The sequence below is a fragment of the Oncorhynchus nerka genome, linkage group LG8 (assembly GCF_034236695.1).
Source record: "Oncorhynchus nerka isolate Pitt River linkage group LG8, Oner_Uvic_2.0, whole genome shotgun sequence".
Taxonomy (NCBI): domain Eukaryota; kingdom Metazoa; phylum Chordata; class Actinopteri; order Salmoniformes; family Salmonidae; genus Oncorhynchus; species Oncorhynchus nerka.
In genome coordinates, this window is record NC_088403.1 from 57,414,837 (window position 1) to 57,428,368 (window position 13,532).

The 13,532-nt window shown below is 48.8% G+C and overlaps 1 protein-coding gene across 2 annotated transcripts in view; it reads right to left on the reverse strand.

Moving 5' to 3' along the window:
• LOC115133630 (RAS guanyl-releasing protein 2-like) overlaps positions 1-13,532 on the reverse strand; it is a 73,577-nt gene that overhangs the window by 23,877 nt on the left and 36,168 nt on the right. For both annotated transcript variants that reach the window (XM_029667066.2, XM_029667065.2), the window contains exons 8-12: positions 12,184-12,300; positions 11,711-11,992; positions 7,667-7,747; positions 7,224-7,343; positions 6,847-6,962 (exon numbers count right to left, since the gene is read on the reverse strand). In XM_029667066.2, the coding sequence (XP_029522926.1) occupies positions 6,847-6,962; positions 7,224-7,343; positions 7,667-7,747; positions 11,711-11,992; positions 12,184-12,300 (716 nt within the window). The remainder of the gene's footprint in view (positions 1-6,846; positions 6,963-7,223; positions 7,344-7,666; positions 7,748-11,710; positions 11,993-12,183; positions 12,301-13,532) is intronic.

Here is a 13,532-nt window from a genome sequence, read left to right on the forward strand (position 1 = left end):
CGAGAGGGAGAGAGAGCGATAGGGAGAGAGAGCGAGAGAGAGCGATAGGGAGAGAGAGCGATAGGGAGAGAGCAAGAGGGAGAGAGAGCGATAGGGAGAGAGAGCGATAGGGAGAGAGAGCGATAGGGAGAGAGAGCGATAGGGAGAGAGAGCGATAGGGAGAGAGAGCGATAGGGAGAGAGAGCGAGACGGAGAGAGAGCGAGACGGAGAGAGAGCGAGACGGAGAGAGCGATAGGGAGAGAGAGCGATAGGGAGAGAGAGCGAGACGGAGAGAGAGCGATAGGGAGAGAGAGCGAGAGGGAGAGAGAGCGATAGGGAGAGAGAGCGAGACGGAGAGAGAGCGATAGGGAGAGAGAGCGAGACGGAGAGAGAGCGAGACGGAGAGAGAGCGAGACGGAGAGAGAGCGAGACGGAGAGAGAGCGAGACGGAGAGAGAGCGATAGGGAGAGAGAGCGAGAGGGAGAGAGAGCGATAGGGAGAGAGAGCGATAGGGAGAGAGAGCGAGAGAGAGCGAGAGGGAGAGAGAGCGATAGGGAGAGAGAGCGATAGGGAGAGAGAGCGATAGGGAGAGAGAGCGATAGGGAGAAGAGCGAGACGGAGAGAGAGCGAGAGAGAGCGAGAGAGAGAGAGAGAGAGAGAGCGATAGGGAGAGAGAGCGAGAGGAGAGAGAGCGAGAGGAGAGAGAGCGAGACGGAGAGAGAGCGAGAGGGAGAGAACGAGAGGGAGAGAGAGCGAGAGGGAGAGAGAGCGAGAGGGAGAGAAGAGCGATAGGGAGAGAGAGCGATAGGGAGAGAGAGAGCGAGAGGGAGAGAGAGCGAGAGGAGAGAGAGCGATAGGGAGAGAGAGCGATAGGGAGAGAGAGCGATAAAGAGAGAGAGCGATAGGGAGAGAGAGCGATAGGGAGAGAGAGCGATAGGGAGAGAGAGCGAGAGAGAGCGAGAGAGAGCGAGAGAGAGCGAGAGAGAGCGAGAGAGAGCGATAGAGAGCGAGCGATAGGGAGAGAGAGCGATAGGGAGAGAGAGCGATAGGGAGAGAGAGCGAGAGGGAGAGAGAGCGAGAGAGAGCGAGAGGGAGAGAGAGCGAGAGAGAGCGAGAGGGAGCGAGAGGGAGCGAGAGGGAGAGAGAGCGAGAGGGAGAGAGAGCGAGAGGGAGAGAGAGCGAGAGGGAGAGAGAGCGAGAGGGAGAGAGAGCGAGAGGGAGAGAGAGCGAGACGGAGAGAGAGCGAGAGGGAGAGAGAGCGAGACGGAGAGAGAGCGAGACGGAGAGAGAGCGATAGGGAGAGAGAGCGATAGGGAGAGAGAGCGAGACGGAGAGAGAGCGAGACGGAGAGAGAGCGATACGGAGAGAGAGCGATAGGGAAGAGAGCGAGACGGAGAGAGAGCGAGACGGAGAGAGAGCGAGACGGAGAGAGAGCGAGACGGAGAGAGCGAGACGGAGAGAGAGCGAGACGGAAAGAGAGCGAGACGGAGAGAGAGCGAGACGGAGAGAGAGCGAGAGCGGAATAGAGAGCAAGAGGGCGGAATACTTTATCCTATCCTAGGTATTTTAAGGAATACCTAGGATAGGTAGATTTAGATGCACTACTGTTCCACTGGATGTCATAAGGTGAATGCACCAATTTGTAAGTCGCTCTGGATAAGAGCGTCTGCTAAATGACTTAAATGTAAATGTAAATGTAAGAGGGCGGAATAGAGAGCAAGAGGGAGGGATAGAGGGAGAGGAAGGGATAGAGGGAGAGGGAGAGCAAGAGCGAGAGGGATGGAGAGCGGGAGGGAAAGAGAGAGAGAGAGAGAGAAAGGGATAGAGAGCAAGAGGGAGAGAGAGGGAGAGGAAGAAGGAGAGCGAGAGGAAGAGGGAGAGCGAGAGGGATAGAGAGAGCGAGAGGGATAGGGAGAGCGAGAGGGATAGGGAGAGCGAGAGGGATAGGGAGAGCGAGAGGGATAGGGAGAGCGAGAGGGATAGAGAGAGCGAGAGGGATAGAGAGAGCGAGAGGGATAGAGCGAGCGAGAGGGATAGAGCGAGCGAGAGGGATAGAGAGAGCGAGAGGGATAGAGCGAGCGAGAGGGATAGAGAGAGCGAGAGGGATAGAGAGAGCGAGAGGGATAGAGAGAGCGAGAGGGATAGAGCGAGCGAGAGGGATAGAGCGAGCGAGAGGGATAGAGCGAGCGAGAGGGATAGGGAGAGCGAGAGGGAGAGCGAGAGCGAGAGGGAGAGCGAGAGGGATAGAGAGAGAGAGGGATAGAGAGCGAGAGAGAGAGCGAGAGGGATAGAGAGAGCGAGAGGGATAGAGAGAGCGAGAGGGATAGAGAGAGCGAGAGGGATAGAGAGAGCGAGAGGGATAGGGAGAGCGAGAGGGATAGAGAGAGCGAGAGGGATAGGGAGAGCGAGAGGGATAGGGAGAGCGAGAGGGATAGAGAGAGCGAGAGGGATAGAGAGAGCGAGAGGGATAGAGAGAGCGAGAGGGATAGAGAGAGCGAGAGGGATAGAGAGAGGGAGAGCGGGGGAAAGCGAGGGAGGGAAAGAGGGAGAGCGGAAGGGAAAAGAGGGAGAGCAGAAGGGAAAAGAGGGAGAGCGGAAGGGAGAGAGGGAGAGCGGAAGGGAGAGAGGGAGAGCGGAAGGGAGAGAGGGAGAGCGGAAGGGAGAGAGGGAGAGCGGAAGGGAGAGAGGGAGGGAAAGAGGGAGAGCGAAAGGGAGAGCGGAAGGGAAAGATGGAGAGCGGAAGGGAAAGAGGGAGAGCGGAAGGGAAAGAGGGAGAGCGGAAGGGAGAGAGGGAGAGCGGAAGGGAGAGAGGGAGAGCGGAAGGGAGAGAGGGAGAGCGGAAGGGAGAGAGGGAGAGCGGAAAGGAAAGAGGGAGAGCGGAAGGGAGGGAGGGAGAGGGAACGACAGAGAGGGAACGAGAGCGAGGGAACGAGAGCGAGAGGGAACGAGAGCGAGAGGTCGGGATAGAGAGCGAGAGGTAGGGATAGAGAGCAAGAGGGAGGGATAGAGAGCAAGGGGGAGGGATAGAGGGAGAGGAAGAGGGAGGAATAGAGGGAGAGGAAGGGGGAGGAATAGAGGGAGAGGAAGAGGGCGAGCGAGAGGGATGGAGAGCGGGAGGGAGAGAGAGCAAGAGGGAGGGATAGAGAGAGCGAGAGGGAGGGATAGAGAGAGCGAGAGGGAGGGATAGAGAGAGCGAGAGGGATAGAGAGAACGAGAGGGATAGGGAGAGCGAGAGGGAGAGGGATAGAGAGAGGGAGAGCGAGGGAGAGAGGGGGAAAGCGAGGGAGAGCGGAAGGGAGAGAGGGAGAGCGGAAGGGAGAGAGGGAGAGCGGAAGGGAGAGAGGGAGAGCGGAAGGGAGAGAGGGAGAGCGGAAGGGAGAGGGAAGGAGAGAGAGGGAATGAGAGCGAGAGGGAATGAGAGCGAGAGGGAGGGATAGAGAGCAAGAGGGAGGGATAGAGAGCGAGAGGGCATGATAGAGAGCAAGAGGGAGGGATAGAGAGCGAGGGAGGGATAGAGAGCGAGAGGGCAGGATAGAGAGCAAGAGGGAGGGATAGAGAGCGAGAGGGCAGGATAGAGAGCAAGAGCGAGGGATAGAGAGCAAGAGGGAGGGATAGAGAGCAAGAGGGAGGATAGAGAGCAAGAGGGAGGATAGAGAGCAAGAGGGAGGGATAGAGAGCAAGAGGGAGGGATAGAGAGCAAGAGGGAGGGAGGGAGAGCAAGAGGGAGGGAGAGCGAGAGGGATAGAGAGAGCGTGAGGGATAGAGAGAGCGAGAGGGATAGAGAGAGCGAGAGGGATAGAGAGAGGAGAGCGGGGGAAAGCGAGGGAGGGAAAGAGGGAGAGCGGAAGGGAAAAGAGGGAGAGCAGAAGGGAAAAGAGGGAGAGCAGAAGGGAGAGAGGGAGAGCGGAAGGGAGAGAGGGAGAGCGGAAGGGAGAGAGGGAGGGAAAGAGGGAGAGCGAAAGGGAGAGCGGAAGGGAAAGATGGAGAGCGGAAGGGAAAGAGGGAGAGCGGAAGGGAAAGAGGGAGAGCGGAAGGGAAAGAGGGAGAGCGGAAGGGAAAGAGGGAGAGCGGAAGGGAGAGAGGGAGAGCGGAAGGGAGAGAGGGAGAGCGGAAGGGAGAGAGGGAGAGCGGAAGGGAGAGAGGGAGAGCGGAAGGGAGAGAGGGAGAGCGGAAGGGAAAGAGGGAGAGCGGAAGGGAGGGAGGGAGCGGGAACGACAGAGAGGGAACGAGAGCGAGGGAACGAGAGCGAGAGGGAACGAGAGCGAGAGGTCGGGATAGAGAGCGAGAGGGAGGGATAGAGAGCAAGAGGGAGGGATAGAGAGCAAGGGGGAGGGATAGAGGGAGAGGAAGAGGGAGGAATAGAGGGAGAGGAAGGGGGAGGAATAGAGGGAGAGGAAGAGGGCGAGCGAGAGGGATGGAGAGCGGGAGGGAGAGAGAGCAAGAGGGAGGGATAGAGAGAGCGAGAGGGAGGGATAGAGAGAGCGAGAGGGAGGGATAGAGAGAGCGAGAGGGATAGAGAGAACGAGAGGGATAGGGAGAGCGAGAGGGATAGGGAGAGCGAGAGGGAGAGGGATAGAGAGAGGGAGAGCGAGGGAGAGAGGGGGAAAGCGAGGGAGAGAGGGGGAAGAGCGGAGGGAGAGCGGAAGGGAAGGGAGAGAGGGAGAGCGGAAGGGAGAGAGGGAGAGCGGAAGGGAGAGGGAAGGAGAGAGAGGGAATGAGAGCGAGAGGGAGGGATAGAGAGCAAGAGGGAGGGATAGAGAGCGAGAGGGCATGATAGAGAGCAAGAGGGAGGGATAGAGAGCGAGGGAGGGATAGAGAGCGAGAGGGCAGGATAGAGAGCAAGAGGGAGGGATAGAGAGCGAGAGGGCAGGATAGAGAGCAAGAGCGAGGGATAGAGAGCAAGAGGGAGGGATAGAGAGCAAGAGGGAGGATAGAGAGCAAGAGGGAGGGATAGAGAGCAAGAGGGAGGGAGGGATAGAGAGCAAGAGGGAGGGATAGAGAGCAAGAGGGAGGGAGGGAGGGAGAGCAAGAGGGAGGGAGAGCAAGAGGGAGGGAGAGATCAAGAGGGAGGGAGAGATCAAGAGGGAGAGAGATCAAGAGGGAGGAGAGCAAGAGGGAGGGAGAGCAAGAGGGAGAGAGATCAAGAGGGAGGGAGAGCAAGAGGGAGAGAGAGGGAGAGGGAGAGAGAGCGAGAGGGAGAAATGGAGAGCGAGAATGAGAGGGATAGGGGGAGAGAGGAAGAGAGAGCGAGTGAAAGAGATAATGAGATGATTAACAAGATGTGTCTCTTTCCTGATCTAATGGTGTAATACTATAACATATATGGTCAAAATATCAGTTAACAGTGACTGTTGCTACGTAGCCTACGGTTACAATATCAGTTATATGTGACTGTTGCTACGTAGCCTACGGTTACAATATCAGTTATATGTGACTGTTGCTACGTAGCCTACGGTTACAATATCAGTTATTCGTGACTGTTGCTACGTAGCCTACGGTTACAATATCAGTTATTCGTGACTGTTGCTACGTGGCCTACGGTTACAATATCAGTTATATGTGACTGTTGCTACGTAGCCTACGGTTACAATATCAGTTATATGTGACTGTTGCTACGTAGCCTACGGTTACAATATCAGTTATTTGTGACTGTTGCTACGTGGCCTATGGTTACAATATCAGTTATTCGTGACTGTTGCTACATAGCCTACGGTTACAATATCAGTTATTCGTGACTGTTGCTATGTGGCCTAAGGTTACAATATCAGTTATTCGTGACTGTTGCTACGTAGCCTACGGTTACAATATCAGTTATATGTGACTGTTGCTACGTAGCCTACGGTTACAATATCAGTTATTCGTGATTGTTGCTACGTAGCCTACTGTTACAATATCCGTTATATGTGACTGTTGCTACGTAGCCTACGGTTACAATATCAGTTATAAGTGACTGTTGCTACGTAGCCTACGGTTACAATATCAGTTATAAGTGACTGTTGCTACGTAGCCTACGGTTACAATATCAGTTATATGTGACTGTTGCTACGTAGCCTACGGTTACAATATCAGTTATATGTGACTGTTGCTACGTAGCCTACGGTTACAATATCAGTTATAAGTGACTGTTGCTACGTAGCCTACGGTTACAATATCAGTTATATGTGACTGTTGCTACGTAGCCTACGGTTACAATATCAGTTATATGTGACTGTTGCTACGTAGCCTACGGTTACAATATCAGTTATTTGTGACTGTTGCTACGTGGCCTACGGTTACAATATCAGTTATTCGTGACTGTTGCTACATAGCCTACGGTTACAATATCAGTTATTCGTGACTGTTGCTACGTGGCCTACGGTTACAATATCAGTTATTCGTGACTGTTGCTGCGTAGCCTACGGTTACAATATCAGTTATTCGTGACTGTTGCTACGTAGCCTACGGTTACAATATCAGTTATATGTGACTGTTGCTACGTAGCCTACGGTTACAATATCAGTTATTTGTGACTGTTGCTACGTGGCCTATGGTTACAATATCAGTTATTCGTGACTGTTGCTACATAGCCTACGGTTACAATATCAGTTATTCGTGACTGTTGCTACGTGGCCTACGGTTACAATATCAGTTATTCGTGACTGTTGCTACGTAGCCTACGGTTACAATATCAGTTATATGTGACTGTTGCTACGTAGCCTACGGTTACAATATCAGTTATTCGTGACTGTTGCTACGTGGCCTACGGTTACAATATCAGTTATTCGTGACTGTTGCTACGTGGCCTACGGTTACAATATCAGTTATTCGTGACTGTTGCTACGTAGCCGATGGTTAACAGTTGCTGGGATGCTGCTTTTGTCTCTCACTGGTTTTTGTCCAGTTCTCCAAACTTGCTGAGGTAGGGGAAGTTGTTCCTGATGATCTCAAACTCCTCCCTGGAGATGTGACCGTCCCCGTCAGTGTCAAAGTTCTTGAAGACAGACTGTAACCGAGGAAACACACATCACCACAGCATATCAAAACAGAGTACTACGGTTGTCGTGACTGGGACTCGTTGTGTATTAAAAACAGGGTAGCTGTGAGGATAACGACTATGTTCCAAGCCAATTACATGGCCTCAACACGTTGTAATTAGCCATCAATTGGATGTGAGTTGAACCAGACTAAATGCTGCGCTCACCATTGAGGACAGCATTCAATCTGTTTAAACCAGGCTAGATGTGAGAATCATAGCGTAACGTACATCCACCATCTTCTCTATGTGTTTGTTGATGACCGCAGGGTCGGCTTTGGGCTTCACCGACGCAGCCCACTCGTCAATCATCGATGGCTGGGGGGCAGGCGCAGGGGAGGAGCCGGAGTTCTGCCAAACCAATGAAAAGACGGGAACATAAATCAATGACTTATGAAGCGGAAATTGTTGTCATTTCAGCAAAGATAGTTCTGGGAAGAGAGAGTTCCCAAACGAGAGAGTTCTCCAGAGACTTCCTAGAAGCAATGAAAGTTGAGAACAACAGTGTTCACATGATTAGGTTTCTTATAAGCTGTACAATAAGAAATGTGTTTCCTATAAGCTATTACAAGAATACGTCGACTTCCTATATCAGTTATAAGAACACATAGAAGAAGTTCAATAAGATATAAGCTGGAAGAACACATTGGCCCCTATTGGCCCCTAGCTCTCACCGCCGGTTTAGCACTGCGTGGCTCTTTCTGTAGAGACAGCTGGTAGATCTCCTCTTCTGTGTGGTACTGGTCCAGAGACACCTGCAAAACATGACAACTTGATGAATATAGCTACTGCATGTGGATACCATGACAACAGAGGAGAGGAGGAGAAGAATGTATTGTTGTTTCCAGAGGATCTCTCTCATATCGAATAAATAATCATGGAATCATTTTCCTTTTAAGGATCATGAATAAACCTAAAGAAATGTATTGATTGGACGAGGAGGCTTAAAGCCTATTTGGTGAGTTAACATTGGCTCTCCACAGTAAACCGTATTGCCATGGTTTCACAGACGTATTGACTTTTAACTCCATCTTCTAACATCTATCCAAACGAAGGCTGAAGTTGAATAAACCGTATTAAAGCCAGTGAATTATATGATTGAGTATCGACCACTTCTTAGCAAACTTCCACAGGTGTCCTTCAACTCATTAAATGACTGTCAACAGAGTCTCTCATTTAAATAAAAGAAAGCACACAGAGCATATTTTGCAATTTAAAAAAATACCCTGTCCACATTCAACCCACCAATTATCATTTTAGTCCGTCATAACTTAAATCCTGCTATATGGCAGCTAATTTTGGGGACCCCCTTCCAATTTAAAATATACATCATGGGATAATTGCCCCACTGAAATTTTACACCTGGAATTTTGTAAAAATATTCTAGGTGTGTACAGAAATACCTAACCTAACACACTGTGATCCAGAATGTTATCATCACAACGCTTTCTTATTCAAACACCGCACCCCCTCAACCATCAATAACCAAATGCAAACCAATAGAAATCTATATAACCAAAATACAAGCAATAATTACTGGCTAAATTAAATTACATTTCATCACAAACTTCAATGTTACCAAATTATAAATATAGATTTCAAAATAGCACAAAACCTCGTCAAGATCAAAGAATTCAAACAAACGAAGACATGAACAATGTAAAGACTGATCTTAGCCTGGCCAAAGAGACATGGCGCCATTAAAAAACATGGAGGGTCAGATGAACTAGAGAATGATCAGCATGTCCTCCACTGCTCCAATCAGAGGTTTTCATCTCCTGAAATTTGAAGAAAGAATGGATTTGTTGAACTACCAGTTCAGGAGAGAATCTGCATTATTTTAGGAGAAAACGTAGACATATTCCTGCAGATTAAACCCTGGACTGTCATAATATTACACACAATAGCCATGTCATACACATGAGGCCTTGAATATTTCATTTCTCAACTGTTACCTGACTATTCTATTTGATGTGTATAAATTGTATTTGTTGATATACACTATATATACAAAAGTTTGTGGATTTGCCTATTTCAGCCACACCGGTTGCTGACAGGTCTGAAAACAATCGAGCACACAGCCATGCGATCTCCATAGACAAACATTGGCAGGAGAATGGCCCGTACTGAAGAGCTCAGTGACTTTCAAAGTGGCACTGTCATAGGATGCCACCTTTCCAACAAAATCAGTTTGTCAACATTTCTGCCCTGCTAGAGCTGCCCCGGTCAACTGTAAGTGCTGGTATCAAGAAGTGGAATCGTCTAGGAGCAACAACAGCTCAGCCATGAAGTGGTATGCCACACAAGCTCACAGAACAGGACCACTGAGTGCTGAAGTGCATAGCGCATAAAAAACATCTGTCCTCGGTTACAACACTCACTACCAAGTTCCAAACTGCCTCTGAAAGCAAAGTCAGCACAATAACTGTTCGTCAAGAGCTTCATGAAATGGTTTCCATGGCCGAGCAGCCGCACACAAACCTAAGATCACCATGTGCAATGCCAAGCGTTGGCTGGAGTGGTGTAAATCTCGCTGCCATTGGACTCTGGACCAGTGGAAACACGTTCTCTGGAGTGATGAATCACACTTCACATCTGGCAGTCCGACGGATGAATCTGGGTTTGGCGGATGCCAGGAGAACGTTACCTGCCCGAATGCATAATGTCAACTGTGAAGTTTGGGGGTGGAGGAATAATGGTCTGGGGCTGTTTTTCATGGGTCAGGCTAGGCCCTTTAGTTCCAGTCAAGGGAAATCTAAAAGCTACAGCATACAATGACATTCTAGACTTCCAGTCAAGAGAAATCTAAACGCTACAGCATACAATGACATTATAGACTTCCAGTCAAGAGAAATCTAAACGCTACAGCATACAATGACATTCTAGACTATTCTAGTTATTAAGATCTAGTATTCTAGTTTAGTGAAGGCCCTTTCCTGTTTCAGCATGACAACGCCCCCGTGCACAAAGCGAGGTCCATACAGAAATGGTTTGTCAAGATCGGTGTGGAAGAGCTTGACTGGCCTGCACAGAGCCCTGACCTCAACCCCACCGAACACCTTGAGGATTAATTGGATCGCCGACTGCGAGCCAAGCCTAATCGCCCAACATCAGTGCCCGACCTCACTAATGCTCTTGTGGCTGAATGGAAGCAAGTCCACGCAGCAGTGTTCCAACATCTAGTGGAAAGCCTTCCCAGAAGAGGCTGTTATAGCAGCAAAGGGGGGACCAACTCCATATTAATGCCCAGGATTTTGGAATGTGATGTTTGACGAGCAGGCACAAAACATTCAAGAACACCTCCTCTTTCCATGACATAGACTGACCAGGTGAACAAGATGTCACTTGTTAAATCCACTTCAATCAGTGTAGATAAAGGGGAGGAGACGGGTTAAATATGTATTTTTAAGCCTTGAGACACGGATTGTGTCTGTGTGCCCTTCAGATGGTGAATGGGCAAGACAACAGATTTAAATGCCTTTGAACGGGGTATGGTACTAGGTACTAGGCGCACCGGTTTGTGTCAAGAACTGCAACACTGCTGGGTTTTTCACGCTCAACAGTTTCCCGTGTGTATCAAGAATGGTCCACCACCCAAAGGACATCCAGCCAACTTGACACAACAGTGGGAAGCATTGGAGTCAACATGGGCCAGCATCCCTGTGGAACACTTTCAACACCATGTGGAGTCCATGCAACTCAAACAGCACCTGGCGGTATCGATCTCCCTCTAGATAACCGGGCTAATAAAGGCACCTGACAGGAAATCAACCTTTACATGTCCCAATAGGAAGTGGGTGATAGGGGAGGTTGAATCGTGAATGGCAATTAAGAATGTGTGTGTGTGTGTGTGTGTGTGTGTGTGTGTGTGTGTGTGTGTGTGTGTGTGTGTGTGTGTGTGTGTGTGTGTGTGTGTGTGTGTGTGTGAGAAAGTCTACTCACAGACGTCAGCTCAATGTCTAGATTTGATTTACATTTGGTTGAGTTGTCAACTACCGTGAATTCAACACTAATGTCACCATGTCATTGGATTTAAGTGCTGGGTGAGAAAAAAAAAACACTACATTTTTGCCCACTGGGTAGCTGAAAACCAGAGTGCTGTGCAAGCCAGAGTGCAGTACACCTTTGGATATTAGCCAGAAGAACACACAGGAATCATGAGAGTATTCACTATCACTGGAATGGAAATGACAATATCACAGGCTAACGGTGTAAAATAAGCATTATCATCAGAGGAACAGAAGTGGGAATACATTTGAATAGCAGAAATCTGAATGCCCTTTCGAGGTAGTCATTAGCTATTTCCCAGTGGAACCTATTTGAATTTGCAATTCCTATTAGGCCATCAAGCTCCCTCTCCATCCTTGCACTCACAACAGGTCACTTTCAATATATTCCCTAATTTTGAGTGACAGTCCTCCTCTTAACCACACGCCATCATTGATTCCATTCATCTCTCTCTCTCTCTCTCTCTCTCTCTCTCATATATATATATATATAAAATACGTTCTTAACTGCCAATTAAGTTCCAACCACTCTCTCATTAACATTTTCTTGGGAGTCCTTAACTGAAGGTAATTCCTGCATACATAACCATATTATTTCATTGTCAATTATGTATGTTCTCTAGTTCACCATGGTAATAGATAATTGCCAGAGGTTTGCAAACTTGGCAAGACAGCGCAAACAGATCTGGGACCACGCTATGTGACACTAACCGTAAGTAGGTTAAGTAGGTCTGTGTTGGCATCGATGCTGGGTGGCGTGGTCTGGATGAGAGCCAACTCCTGGAGGATAACATACAGCTGTTGGCTCTTGGCCAGGTTGACCCTGCTCTTGCCCGGGTCGGCCCAGTCGGACAGCGCCACGTGCACGGCGATCAGGTCCTTGAGGTGCACGCCCAGGATAGGAAAACGGAAGCCTGTGCAGTCGGAGAAACGACGTCGGTACTGGCTGTAGTTGCCGCACGACGTCACCAGTTCGATCAGGCTGTTGAACACCTGAGGGGATGGATGGATGGAGGAGGGAGGAAGGGTGAAGGAGAAGAGGAAGAGGAAGGGGCATATGTGGGTTAATGTGTGCTAACGTTTCTAAATCCTTTCTGTTTTCAGATCGTAATAGTGGTGGTAACACCAGGTTGTTTGTAAAGCGATAGCATGGAGTGTAGATAAGGCATGAGATGTTAGTTCACCTTGTTGGTATCGTTGCTGATGTGTGATTGGGTGTCTTTGAGGCGAGATATAGAGCTGTTACTGAGCCCCCCCACCACGGCCATCAGAGTGTTGAAGTTCTGAAGCTGGAGCAGTTTCTACGGGAGAGAGATGAGAAGATGGAGAGAGATGTACTGTCTCATCCCTCCTACTTTCCTTAGTTTGCTACTGTACCTGAATTCCACATGATTAACTAGCCTAGACCTACCTGAACTCCAAATGATTAACTAGCCTAGACCTACCTGAACTCCAAATGATTAACTAGCCTAGACCTACCTGAACTCCAAATGATTAACTAGCCTAGACCTACCTGAACTCCAAATGATTAACTAGCCTAGACCTACCTGAACTCCAAATGATTAACTAGCCTAGACCTACCTGAACTCCAAATGATTAACTAGCCTAGACCTACCTGAACTCCAAATGATTAACTAGCCTAGACATACCTGAACTCCAAATGATTAACTAGCCTAGACCTACCTGAACTCCAAATGATTAACTAGCCTAGACCTACCTGAACTCCAAATGATTAACTAGCCTAGACCTACCTGAACTCCAAATGATTAACTAGCCTAGACCTACCTGAACTCCAAATGATTAACTAGCCTAGACCTACCTGAACTCCAAATGATTAACTAGCCTAGACCTACCTGAACTCTAAATGATTAACTAGCCTAGACCTACCTGAACTCTAAATGATTAACTAGCCTAGACCTACCTGAACTCCAAATGATTAACTAGCCTAGACCTACCTGAACTCCAAATGATTAACTAGCCTAGACCTACCTGAACTCAAAATGATTAACTAGCCTAGACCTACCTGAACTCCAAATGATTAACTAGCCTAGACCTACCTGAACTCTAAATGATTAACTAGCCTAGACCTACCTGAACTCTAAATGATTAACTAGCCTAGACCTACCTGAACTCCAAATGATTAACTAGCCTAGACCTACCTGAACTCCAAATGATTAACTAGCCTAGACCTACCTGAACTCCAAATGATTAACTAGCCTAGACCTACCTGAACTCAAAATGATTAACTAGCCTAGACCTACCTGAACTCCAAATGATTAACTAGCCTAGACCTACCTGAACTCAAAATGATTAACTAGCCTAGACCTACCTGAACTCCAAATGATTAACTAGCCTAGACCTACCTGAACTCCAAATGATTAACTAGCCTAGACCTACCTGAACTCAAAATGATTAACTAGCCTAGACCTACCTGAACTCCAAATGATTAACTAGCCTAGACCTACCTGAACTCCAAATGATTAACTAGCCTAGACCTACCTGAACTCAAAATGATTAACTAGCCTAGACCTAC